Genomic DNA, 12,233 nt, shown 5'->3' with positions numbered 1-12,233 from the left:
CCTCCCTTGCCAGTACTGACGCCTGCAGAATGTCTAGTAACTGGTTGTGACTGTCCTGCACCTCTTCTACTGGGATCTCAAGAATATTGACTATCCTTCGTAGTAGCTCTTGAAACTGACGCTAGTCATCTGGTGGGGAGGAGGGTGTTGATGACAGAGCCACGTCTGTGGATGACAAAGGGAATTTCTCTGGATCCATTGGCACTGTCGAAGCCGGGCTGATCAGTGTATTGTCTAACCATTTGTGAGCCTCTACTTGATGAAGGGTGGGATGGCAAAATAGGAGAGTCCTTCCATGCTGAAAAAGACCATACCGAAAGTAAATATTGGGGCCATGAGCTCCAATATGGCCCACCTTGTTGGTCCTTCTGCTGTTGCGTGCCCAATGAGCTGGATACCGGTGGTTGCTTGGTTGCGGGTAAAGGAGGAAACTGCCATGGTCCCACCGGAACCCTCTGGTAGTCGTATCTCCAGAACAGAAGCAGTGGACCATGTCAATCATCTAAATCCTCACTCAGAGGAACCTCAGTCCTGTACAAATGGTGGTGCTGACAGAGCTGTCAGAATGCGATGCATTAAAAGGGAACAGCAAGCAGATGGTATATCTAACGGGAGATGGGGCCCTCTGAGCAGGTGAGTGCATTGGAACATGCAGAGACCTCACTCTTTCTAGGGCAAACAGTTTGTGAAGTCCAGAAAAACTTCAAGTCTCCCCGGAGTCAATGGTCCCCAGTCTATGGATAGAACCGGGACTGGTAAAGGGATGTGTCTTGGGATTGACAATTCACAGACATCAGTGGAGCTGAAGAAGGAGGAGTATGCGGTTCCAGAACCAGGACCAGCAGATCCAGCAAACGGTACAGGCTTTTGTCACTTGTGAGCCTTGGAATGTGTCACTCCTCCATGGCTGGTACTCATGGATGGTGCAGCATTCTTCCTGGATTTGGAGGAAGACTTACTGTCATACTTATGTACATGCTTCCATGGCTCATGGGTAGGCCCCAGCACGGGGTCTGCAGCACTGGTACCGACGGATGCAGATGAAGGCTCCCTGGTTGGGGGGGAGCATTCTTAGAATGTTCAGGTAGATGTACCAGAGGGATTCCCCAGCAAGGACCTGATTGCAGCCCCATGGCAACCTCCTTGAGGTACTTTTGGGACCAAGAGCTTAGCTTTCCCGTGTACAGGCAGGGAAGAAGAGGCAGATAGTGCACCTGGATGCGATGTAGGCTTCTCCCAAACAGTATAAACAGAGTTGGTGCTCATCGCTGATGGAAAACAAGCAAATCCAGGAAGCACAGACTTTGAATCCGGGCATCATTGGCATAATCCATTAATCAGACCCATAACAGGCAAATCAATTTAGATTATGACAGTGTTGTATGATTATCTCACAAAGAAAAGAGACACTGAGAACTATTTAATCATAGCATGAGAAATATGGGTATGCTCTAATAGCTGTTATTACTGTGGCTACATCTTCACTGACAAAAAAGCTGTATTTTTATTCTAAAATAACTAATGTATATTTGTTATCCCACTGTAAAAATCCTAGTTAAGACAAGGTTCTGAGTTTTTTCTGTTTTTTTTTTTTTATTAAACTGAAATGCAGATGAGAGAGCAACATAATATCTCCTCCATCCATGGTTAGATACATTGCTGTAAGAACTACAGAGCCTTGTCTCTACAAGCATTTTACAGTGTGATAGCTGAACAATCAACCAACCAACCACACACTCATGCCCACACCAACACACATCTTTTCTTGGCAGTGAAGACATGTCCTGTAGTTTGTGACTGGTATGTAGTTTTCTGTATGAATATCACCACCCCGTTTCGACCCAAACTGCTAGTCAAAGTTTGGGGCCCTGTGTGTGTTCCAGTTGGGAGCAAAATTTGGTATTAGTCAAATATTTCCTTGATGCAGTTTTTTCTATTTACAAAGAATATACAAAGTCCTGTCTCTCTAAACGCAGAGGCAAATAGAAGGCAATAGCTTCTTTTCCTCACAACATCAAGAGCCCTCTTTTCTGCCTGCACCCGACTCAAAAACAACTCCACAGATGGAGGAGATATTATGTTGCTCTCTCATCTGTATTTCAGTTAAAAAAAAACACACCTCCCGGGGTATCTTTCCATGACACCACAGTTGCTCCTTTCTGCTGCATCTTTAGGCTCCCCTCCACCCCCCCCAACCTCTGATCTCTCCGTTTTTCTGTTCTGCCTTCTCCCATACAACCACACCTGCCCAAAAACTCTGGGGTGGGTCCATATACTCTTTTTGTCTTAAGTGAGGGTTTTAACAACTTATAACAAGGTTCCAATCAGCTCATAACAACATCTTTTGATTAACTGCTTCCCATTACGGGATTGTCTGGATATTTCAAGCACCAAGGAGATGACTCTCAATGGTAACTTTCACTTAAGAGTCACTTAGGGACAATGCTCTGATGATTCTGGCTCTGTCCCATTCTTCTCCTAAAATAGCCTATAAATCTGGTTTGACTAGGGAAACCAAAGCCCATGAACATGTGAAGAAATCTTCTGCAAAATAAAGAAACCTTGAAGGGTTTAAAAGGGAAATTTCAGTGAGGCAGAGAGAATACTAACTGAAACATGCTCAGCCATTAGGAACCCACCATGGTGGCTGAAGAATGTAAGCCTGCCTAGGACGCCATTATAGAACAGAACTACATCAGGTAAGAGAGAAATATATATAGAATGTTTTAAAATCCTTTTTTTTCCCTAATGTTTTATTCCAATGGCTAAATAAAAATACTTTTAAGTGGGTTGCTGGTCTATATCATGGGTCAAAGACTCCTAAAGGGAGGAAATACAGTTGCCTGAAGCCCAGTTAAACTTGCAGGCTGACAAGCAGTTGGTATACATGAGATAGTGTATGCAGGTGCTGATCTAAGAATGCGAGAACTGTGAAATTCCAAACAAAGAAAAATGGGCTAAAGACCCAAGATGTGAGGTCTGTGCACTCAGAGACCAGAAAGTAGACAGATTTAGTTAGTCCTATAAACAGGATACAGACTTCTCTGGATTTGCATAAAATAATTCAATAAAATCACAACCATGTTAGGTTATTTTTCTTAGTTCAACTAGCCCAACTGCATAATATTGCCATTTAAGACTAAAAGGTGCTTTTAACTCAATATATTCTAGTAAATAAGATGTCTTCATTAAGTTTTGCTTTGGTACTAAATTCTAGAAAGTGTTTATGCTAGTTGGAATGCTATGTTTTGTGCATAGTGAACAGCTTTGATCTGAGAGGTATCTTGTATGGTGCAACCTGTCAGAGTATATACTTTGAAAACTTTAGCAACTTGCAGAGCTCAACATACAAAATATTGCTGTAATTAGACTAATCGACAAGAAAGGAAACATTGGAAATGGAAGGTAATATTCCAAGACACGGTCCCTTTTCATTTTACTCAGAGGCAGGAGTGGGGCAGAGGGTCTGGTTTAATATTACTTTAGAGTAAATGTTTGGCTAATAACAGAACCATTGAAATGTAGGACTGGAAGGGACCTTGTCAAGTCATCTAATCAAGTCCCACGCACTGAGTCAGGACTAAGCATTATCTAGATGAGGGGTGGCCAAACTGTAGATCGTGAGCCATTTGCAGCTCTTTTACAGTTAAAGTGCAGCTCGCGGAGTCCGCCTATGCCCCCCCAATCTCCACCCACCAGTCTGGGGTGTGGAGCTCAGAGCTTCTGTCCTGCAGCAAGGTGGTAGGGCTACAGGATTCTGCCCACCGGGGAGGGGAGTCTCAGGGGGATCAGTAAGTTTGGCTGCCCCTGATCTAGACCGTCCCTTACAAGTGTTTGTCTAACCTGTTCTTAAAAGGCTCTAATGAGAGAGATTCCACAATCTCCTTAGGTAATTTGTTCCAGTGCTTAACTACCCTTATAGTTAGGAAGTTTTTCCTAATGTCTAACCTAAATTTCTCTTGCTACAATTTAAGCCCATTGCTTCTTGTCCTCTCCTCAGTGTATAAGAACAATTTATCAGCCTCGTCTCTACTGTAAACTTTTATGTACTTGAAGACTTATGTCTCCCCTCAAGTATTCTCTTCTCCAAACTAAACAAACCCAATTTTTTCAATCTTTCCTCATACGTCATGTTTTCTAGACATTCAATCATTTTGTGGCCCTCTTTGGACTTCCTCCAATTTGTCCACATCTTTTCCAAAGTGTAGTGTCCAGAACTGGACACAATACTCCCGCTCAGGCCTTATTGGTGCTGACTAGAGATGAAGAATTACTTCTCGTTTTGCTAACAATACTGCTGTTAAACAACCCAGAATGATGTTCACTTTTTTTGCAACAGTATTACATTGTTGATTCATACTTAGTTTGTAACTAAACATGTAGTTTTGTAACCCCTAGATCTTTTCCTGTAGTACCCTTTTCTAGGTAGTCATTTCTCATTTTGTATTTGTGTAATTGATTATTTCTTCCTAAGTGTAGTACTTTGCATTTGTCCTTATTGCTTCCCATGGGATCTTAACTACCTATTCTCTGAAGTTAGCTAAAGTCTGCCTTCTTGAAGTCCATTGTCTTTATTCTGTTGTTTTCCCTCCTGCCATTCCTTAAAATCATGAACACTACCATTTCATGATCACTTTCACCCAAGCTGCCTTCCACCTTCAAATTCTCAATCAGTTCCTCCCTATTAGTCAGTATCAACTCTAGAACCACCTCTCCCTTCTTTCGTTGCTCTCTCCACCATCTGTAATAAAAAGTTATCTCAAATGCATTCCAAGAATTTGTTGGATAATCTGTGCCCTGCTATATTATTTTCTCAACAGATGTCTTGACAGCTCAAGTCCCACATCACCACCAAATCCTGTGCTTTGGGTACTTGAGTAGGACAGTGGTTAAGAAGTGGTAAAGAAGATCAACACTTTCAGCCTCAGTAACAGGACTTCTAATGTTTATCAGCATTAAACATTGGACAAAGAGTTTTTAAAGTAAATTTTAACAGGGCAGCTGATTAGGGCAAAAGCTGTCTATTTAATTGATTTATGTTCTTAATTACAATAATTTTGGCAATTTCCTCTAGAAAAGTAAAGTTAGTTTTAATAATAAGGTTTTTATACCAGTAGGTTGTTGTTCTTCAGAGTATTTTTAAATGATAATTCTTCTATATTTGAAAAAAATGGCTAATTGGTTAATTCCCATCAAAAGGGAAAACCTGATTCCCTGCAAATCAAATCAGCCATTGGAATTAGCACATTCATCTTTTTAGCTTCATGTCCCTTTCATGAAGGATAAGGCCAATTTTAACATTCTTAACCTACTGTGTATTACCTTTTCTGGGAGCATATCCCTACTTTAACCCGGTCAAATCTAGTCTTCAAATCAAGCTGTAAGAAAAACCTGAAGGATTCATAATAGCAAACATCTTCCAAATGCAACATTGCTGAGTGTCAAATATGCTCTATTTACCCAAAATCAATCCAAAGAAGTGCAGGAGCCTGACAACACAAACTGTCCTCCTAGACCACGTTCCTATTTCTCTCATCCTCCATCTACATCACACGTGTATAAGCAGAGAAAAAGGTGGATTTGCCAAGCACCTCCAAAGATGAAAGAGCATTGGAGAAAAAAAAAAAAAAAGAGAAGTGGTCATTCAAACTCCCATGAGAAAACAAGTACTTCCATGTTTGCATCTGCTTTTCAGGCACACTCCCTAAAACACATCTCTTCAGTGTTACCACCACAAAGTTAGAGGAAAAATGGGCTCCCCCTGCTAAATTCAGAAGCCTCACTCACTTAACTACAAACACACATTCACAACAGGTAACATCCACCAAAAAGCTAGCTTTATCCAGTTCCCAGATCACCCGAGTGATCCATCTCCCTGATACATTCTGCATGAAGTAAGTTTACATTACTAACACCAACTGATATTAGAAAGAGACCACTGAAATACCAGATTTACATACTCACTTCATATCCAGTGACTTTGAAGTATGACAGAAATGTACATCTTCAATCCCAGATATAAACCATTTGCCTAATAACCCTATATTTGATCCTCAGATTTTAACTTCAAGTTTTAAGCCAATGTGAAAAAATTCTTCAAAACTTACATTGACTTTGAAGCTTTGTACTGAGCCATCCAGAAAGTGGACATTACAGATGATCTCTGATCGCGTTTTCTCTTTTGGTAGTTCTGATGCTCGTATGTTATTTATCCTCCCACCTAATGCTCGTAACCGGGAGGTCATAACTATTGCTGAATAACCTGTAAAACAAAAAGCGTATCAGGTAAATTCCTTAAGATACACTAACGAGAACACTGTTTCATTAATACTTTTCACAGAACCACACAAACCCCACAACAAAGAAAGGCCCTGACTACACACAAATGTTACACTGGCTTAACTAAAATTTGTTTAAAAAACAATTTAGTTAAGCCTGTACAGAACCCTGATATAGGCCAATTTTAAACTAATAAAAGCTAGCTATGCAGGCAAAACTGATGCAAGCCAGTTGTAAGCCAATGTAACTGTGCCCATACAGGGGCTTGCACAATTTTTAAGCCAACTGTACTTAATCCAGTGTAAATTGTTCAGACCAGGCTTATGTAATTACCTAATTTTAAAACAGGAATGTACACTCACTCCAAATTACACAAAATGTTTGATCTAAGCGCTTAGAAAATGACCTTAGAAACCTCTTACTAATAAATTCATTACGCATTTTATGGAAGTGTGGTTCAAGATTCATTCTACTTATTTAACTATTTGTTTTATTCTAAAAAAAGAGAAAGCTAAGATTTGTGTCACACTCTTTCAAACATTTTGTTGCAGAAACACAATGATTATTCTTAAAGTACATGATTATAATTTTTAATAAGTTTGAAAATACAGACTCAGTCAATATAAAGCCAAGATTTTATAGCTACAGAGAATGTCCCTCCCCACAATCTTATACAAAACCAAAATTGTATTTATTTATTTATATTATATATATATGATACAGCAAGAGAGACAGTAAGAAAGCAGTTACATACAGAGAGCCTTCAAATATTTCAAAAAAGACAAATCTTTTCACTACATTAATTTACCAATTGGTAACACAGATTGTAAAACTGGTTGTCAACTCATGCACCATGTAATTTTATAGGTTAATCACCAACCTTACCAAAGTTATTACGTTAGTTATGGGGATACTTGTAAAGTGAATCCTCACAGCCACCTGAGAAAGATTCCAGAATTTTCTTGTTCCTCAATTCTCCTCCAAAAGTTCAACTCGTTTTTCTTTTTTTTAGAAGATCAGAAACTTTTTAAATTTTATACTAAAATTCTTAGAAAAGTGTTTAATTGTCACACAGCTGTCCGGGGATCAAAGTTTAACTTTAGTATTACCATGCAGTTTAATATAGGTCGAACACTTCTTTAAAAGTAAGTAGACAAATGAAAGTTATTTCAAATTCATTCTGTTATATTGCTTAATAAACAAATACTGAGTTAACAGAACACTGCATGGGCTCCTCTATGAAGATCACCTATTGCATCCCAGTTTCCTATGACTTCACCAATGAGCAAACATGCATAAAAATTATGGAGAAAAATGGGCAAAATAAAGCATGTGAAAAAAACAGCAGGGCCAAGAGATGCACAATTTCATAGTGTACTAATATGTGGAAAAAGCCATGCAATGATCCATCTTTGCATAATATTATATATATAAAAAACATGAGGATTATAACCTCATTCACCAAAGAGAAGCCTGAGACCTTAAAATCATGTACACAAATGTAGGTGGGGTTGGTAGGATTCGATTTTTAATAGTAAATGTCAATTTCACCGTACAATACTAATTGATGAAAAATATTTGTGTATTATCATAAAAATTTATAGTTAGGCAATGTAAGAAAAATACTGCTTAAGAACTTGATTTAAGGATATTTACTCCGTTTATGATGACATGTGATGTTAACTATTTGTATTTTAAGAGTTATAAAACTTTAACTTTTTGAATCTCAACATCATTAAACAATTGTCTGATCCTCTCCTCTATAATTTCCTCCAACTGTGAAAATTTAAATCGATAAAATGAAAAATAATCTTAACACTGATATTATCCATCGAAATTTAAAAAAAAATCAAATTATACCAAGTCTAAATATGCTATATCAGCTCTCAAATGTTTATTCTTTATTAGCAAATTTACAGTTTATCTTTGTATATTTTGTAACATCAAGACCCATTTATACATTAGTCAGACTCAATTCCTTTATCCAGAACACTGCTTTTCTCTTTTAAATGACAATGCTTTCTTTATCTGTCACCCCCTCATAATGAAACAAAACCAAAAATAAATCCTTTGCCATTTATAATCTAAAAATAGTCATTTTTAGGTGCAGCATGGAAGATTACTTCTATAAAGTATTATGGATTCCTAATTCCCTAATTAAAAAACACAACAACCCTGAACTGAAAACAAATATTTCCATCATGTGGAACCCACGAGTCATCAGCAGAGTTGAGACTTTAAATTCAAAGCACCAACCTCTTCCACTTGAATTCAGTAACTAGTAGCAGTTTCAGGCTATCATCTTCCATGGACCAGCCATTAGACAAGAAAGATACACATTTTCCTAGTGTGAATCAATTCCATCTTCTGGGGAGAGTGTTCTTCTGTTTACAGACCCTTCTGCCCATGTGCCTGGTCCTGTCATCTTGGTCCCCCCTCTAATCCTATTCCCCCTCCCTCCTTCTGCTTCCATCCCATCACACTTTCTTCTCTCTCCTATGCTTTCCAGTCAGGATGCCTGTGCTCCAGCATGGAGAACACAGAGTACACAAGCATCTCCTGCTCTTGGTTCTGATGCCTGGTTCCCTGGCTGCTGGGAAAAATCAGTGGGGGGAAAAAGTCCTGAGTGGCCCCTGCAGTCATGGAATGGAGGCCGCTCAGTGCAGACAGTCTCTGGAGATTTTAGCTGCCAAATTCTAACAGGCCTCCAATACGAATGTGATTTTCAGGGAGCTCTCCATATTAGAAGTAATACAGTAGCATTTTATCAGCAATAAAAAACTATTCAATTAAATTGGTTAAAACACAAGGGACATATAAATAAAAGCAAGAGTGCCATGGTACATTTATTATAGAAAGAACTGTTTTATAACAGAAAACTATGACAAAATAACCACAAATTCTTTACAGAACTAAACTGCACACAGTAGCATGAATATCCTACTCTAATTTCACAATGAAGTCCTCATCCTCAGTATGTTTAACTGATTATCTGGATACCCCAACCAATATTTCAGGCAAGTTTGCTAGGCTGGTTTGCCTTATCAGAACATGGGTCTGAGTATTCTGCAAATTAGAGCTACACATCTCCTCTCCTAGATGCTTTCTAACTTCCCATTCAAAATCCCTTCACCATGCTCAGTAATTTGTAGCTTACTCTCTGAAACTGAGGCCAAATTCCCACTGAACCTTGCCACTAAAGAAAGTTTGTAAGAGATGGCATTAGAACTGACATTTTTGAGTAGGATGACAGTGAAATGCCACTTCTAAATTTTCCATAATATAGCTAGAATTCTGAATGCCATGAAAGAGAATGTATAATGTGTCTTATGATCACTGAACTTTCAGGAGTCTCCTCAAATGAATCAGACTGAGCTTTTTCTGTGCCACAAACCCATTAGTCACACTTCTTAACGTATTTATGGAAAGTCTCTAGCAATTACAGATGACACCTGTTTGGCAGCCCTATTTTGCTATTATGTATATAATGTAAAATTTTGTGAGGTGCTTATAGTTAAGATAGTTAAATTTATACTCTGTGCCTAATACTATATGTTTATATTTGTTATATATGTTCAAATGTTATGCTAAATGCTCCAAATAACAAAACTGGAAAATTCAGCACAAGTGATTTAAAGAATAGCCAATTTGCACTGGGCGCATGAACCAAAGAATTCAAAATCCTTCAAGTTTGTAACGACACACAGTCTTACGCATCAGCCAAATTAGTTCTGTGGGATCTAATCTCTGTACATGGATAAAATATTCATGCACATGTACTCAGATCCTTGCACACTTTTCTCTCTTTTCCTATAACAGATTACTGAGGGACATTGCATCATTTCTGGCAGATTACTTTATCCTTTCACATAAAATGCATTTACAATGAACAAACTAAAAACAGGATTGTACATAATATTAATTTGATTTTTATAAAAATAATTCAGTTATTGAAATGCCATAATAGATTAGGGCAACAAATCCTCAAATCCAATATCCTGGATGTAATACCAGATGGTTCACAAGAAGGTGCAAGAACGCTGATGTTGACAGTTATAAAACAACAGCCCACTGGAGAAGTTTCTTCTTAATCTCCTCAGGGTTTGTCTTATGCTTTAAAGCATGAAGGTTTTTATCCTTTATCTTATCTAATAGTGCACATGCTCAATATGCATTTTTAGGTTTTTGGTTTGTTTTTTTTTAATCCTAAATTCTTGGAATCAGTGATACAACCTGCAAATGAGTTCCAAACATTAATGGCATAATGTAAACAAAGCATTTCCTTTTATTAATTTTAAGTTGTTAGTTTTTTCTTTCCCTGCAAATTCTTCACCTCCCTACTTCCCCTCCCTGAATACAGCTCTTTTGCAAATATTTTTCAGCCTTTAAAATACTTTTATTTTTACATCCTTCTGGAATAAGCTCAACAGATTTATTTCATTAAGCAAGCAGTTTTCTTTGCCTCCCTTCTGCATAAATTATAACTGAATGTTAGACTGTTACAGATAGTATCCTTCACTCTCCTCCAAATTAGAGAGCTAGGAATGTTTATTTTCAAGTTCTACAACTAGCTAAATAGCCCTTTGCACTTTAATGCAAATAAGCATGCCTTTAATGTTTCTACTGCTGGAATCAGATAGAAGCCTCAGGTCAAGTTTTGACACTGGCCTATTGAAACATGGAGTAAAGCTGAAAAGTTCCATAGAAATGCCAGAACTATGACGACTGGTGTTTCACCCAGTTTCAAGACAGGTAACTTTAGAGCACTTATTACATTTGAAAAATAAAATTGGAAAAGAAAACATCAACTGTAAGTAGCAATTCTTGTTTTTCAAATATAATTCAGTGGAACATCATATTGCTTATATTTATTAGGCAAGAGCTGTGCATTATATACGTTAAAAATCCTGGTTCATCAGGTTATCATCTTAAGCCCCTTACACTCTGCTCTCATCCCTGATTATTAGGCATTACTCATATATATCAAGGGCCATATCTACCAGAGTCAAACCTTTATGGGGAAACTATTTAGCCAGCCAGAACCAATCAACAGGAGCCTATAATTTGACCATGTTTTTTAAACAAACATCTATGAAAACTGAGATGAAATTTGCTTCCTGTAAGGAAGCATTCACATGCCCTTTTCACCCCATCTTCAACCATAAATTGAAGACTGGAAGTTTGTCCACTAATTATATAAAATCCAAGTCTAAAACTCTATAGTTAAACCACTTGGGATACTGAAACACATCAGAATATAGGCACATCTCCATACAGATTATTGGCCTTTGATGAAGCAGCTGGTAAATAAACCACACACTTCATGTAAATATTCGACTTAGTTTGTCACATACTACCAAAAATATATTCCTTACCCATTGGCATTATATTCCCTGAAAATTTTTCCTGATAAATACAGTAGGCAATCCAATCTGTATTTATCTTAAATTTGATAGCTGCTTGATTAGACACCAGAAATATAAGCTGTACTGGAATTCAGATTCTTCAAGTAAATCAATAGGTCACAAATATACCAACACATAAAGATTAAAGATTTAAGTACAGGGACTTCATATCACATACTGGATTAACAGAACATGAAAGAACATGTAGTAGATATACCCAGAACTGAAGTGTAAAGAATAGAAGACTTGTTCCTTCAGTATCCTCTTGCTTAAATGAGTATAAAGATGGAAATTTCCATAATCTCAAAATTGTAGCAAAAATATTACAGTCACCATTCCTGTGAAGGAATATAGTTGTGCCAACACAATAAAAATACTCAAATTTCTTGAAATAAGCCTGTTACGACAACATAAGATTTAGCTCTTATATTTGGTTCTAATGACCAAAGCCAGGTGAAATATTTCAACATATGACAATTGTTTGCCTTGTCATATAAATCATGAATAATCACAATATAAGCATCTTGATGTAGCCATGGGTTTACCATA

General features: G+C 37.6%; 1 protein-coding gene across 6 annotated transcripts in view; it reads right to left on the bottom strand.

Annotated features, from left to right (window-relative positions):
- Positions 1–12,233, bottom strand: part of PTPN3 (protein tyrosine phosphatase non-receptor type 3) — a 283,828-nt gene that overhangs the window by 173,673 nt on the left and 97,922 nt on the right. For all 6 annotated transcript variants that reach the window (XM_067569970.1, XM_067569975.1, XM_067569974.1 and 3 more), the window contains exon 2: positions 6,108–6,262. In XM_067569970.1, the coding sequence (XP_067426071.1) occupies positions 6,108–6,262 (155 nt within the window). The remainder of the gene's footprint in view (positions 1–6,107; positions 6,263–12,233) is intronic.

This window comes from Emydura macquarii, unplaced genomic scaffold, assembly GCF_026122565.2.
Source record: "Emydura macquarii macquarii isolate MOO-44397 ecotype Brisbane River unplaced genomic scaffold, CSIRO-AGI_Emac_v2 contig_2975, whole genome shotgun sequence".
NCBI classification, from domain to species: domain Eukaryota; kingdom Metazoa; phylum Chordata; order Testudines; family Chelidae; genus Emydura; species Emydura macquarii.
Note: the sequence above shows the minus strand (reverse complement) of the source record. Positions and strands in the feature narration are given on the sequence as shown.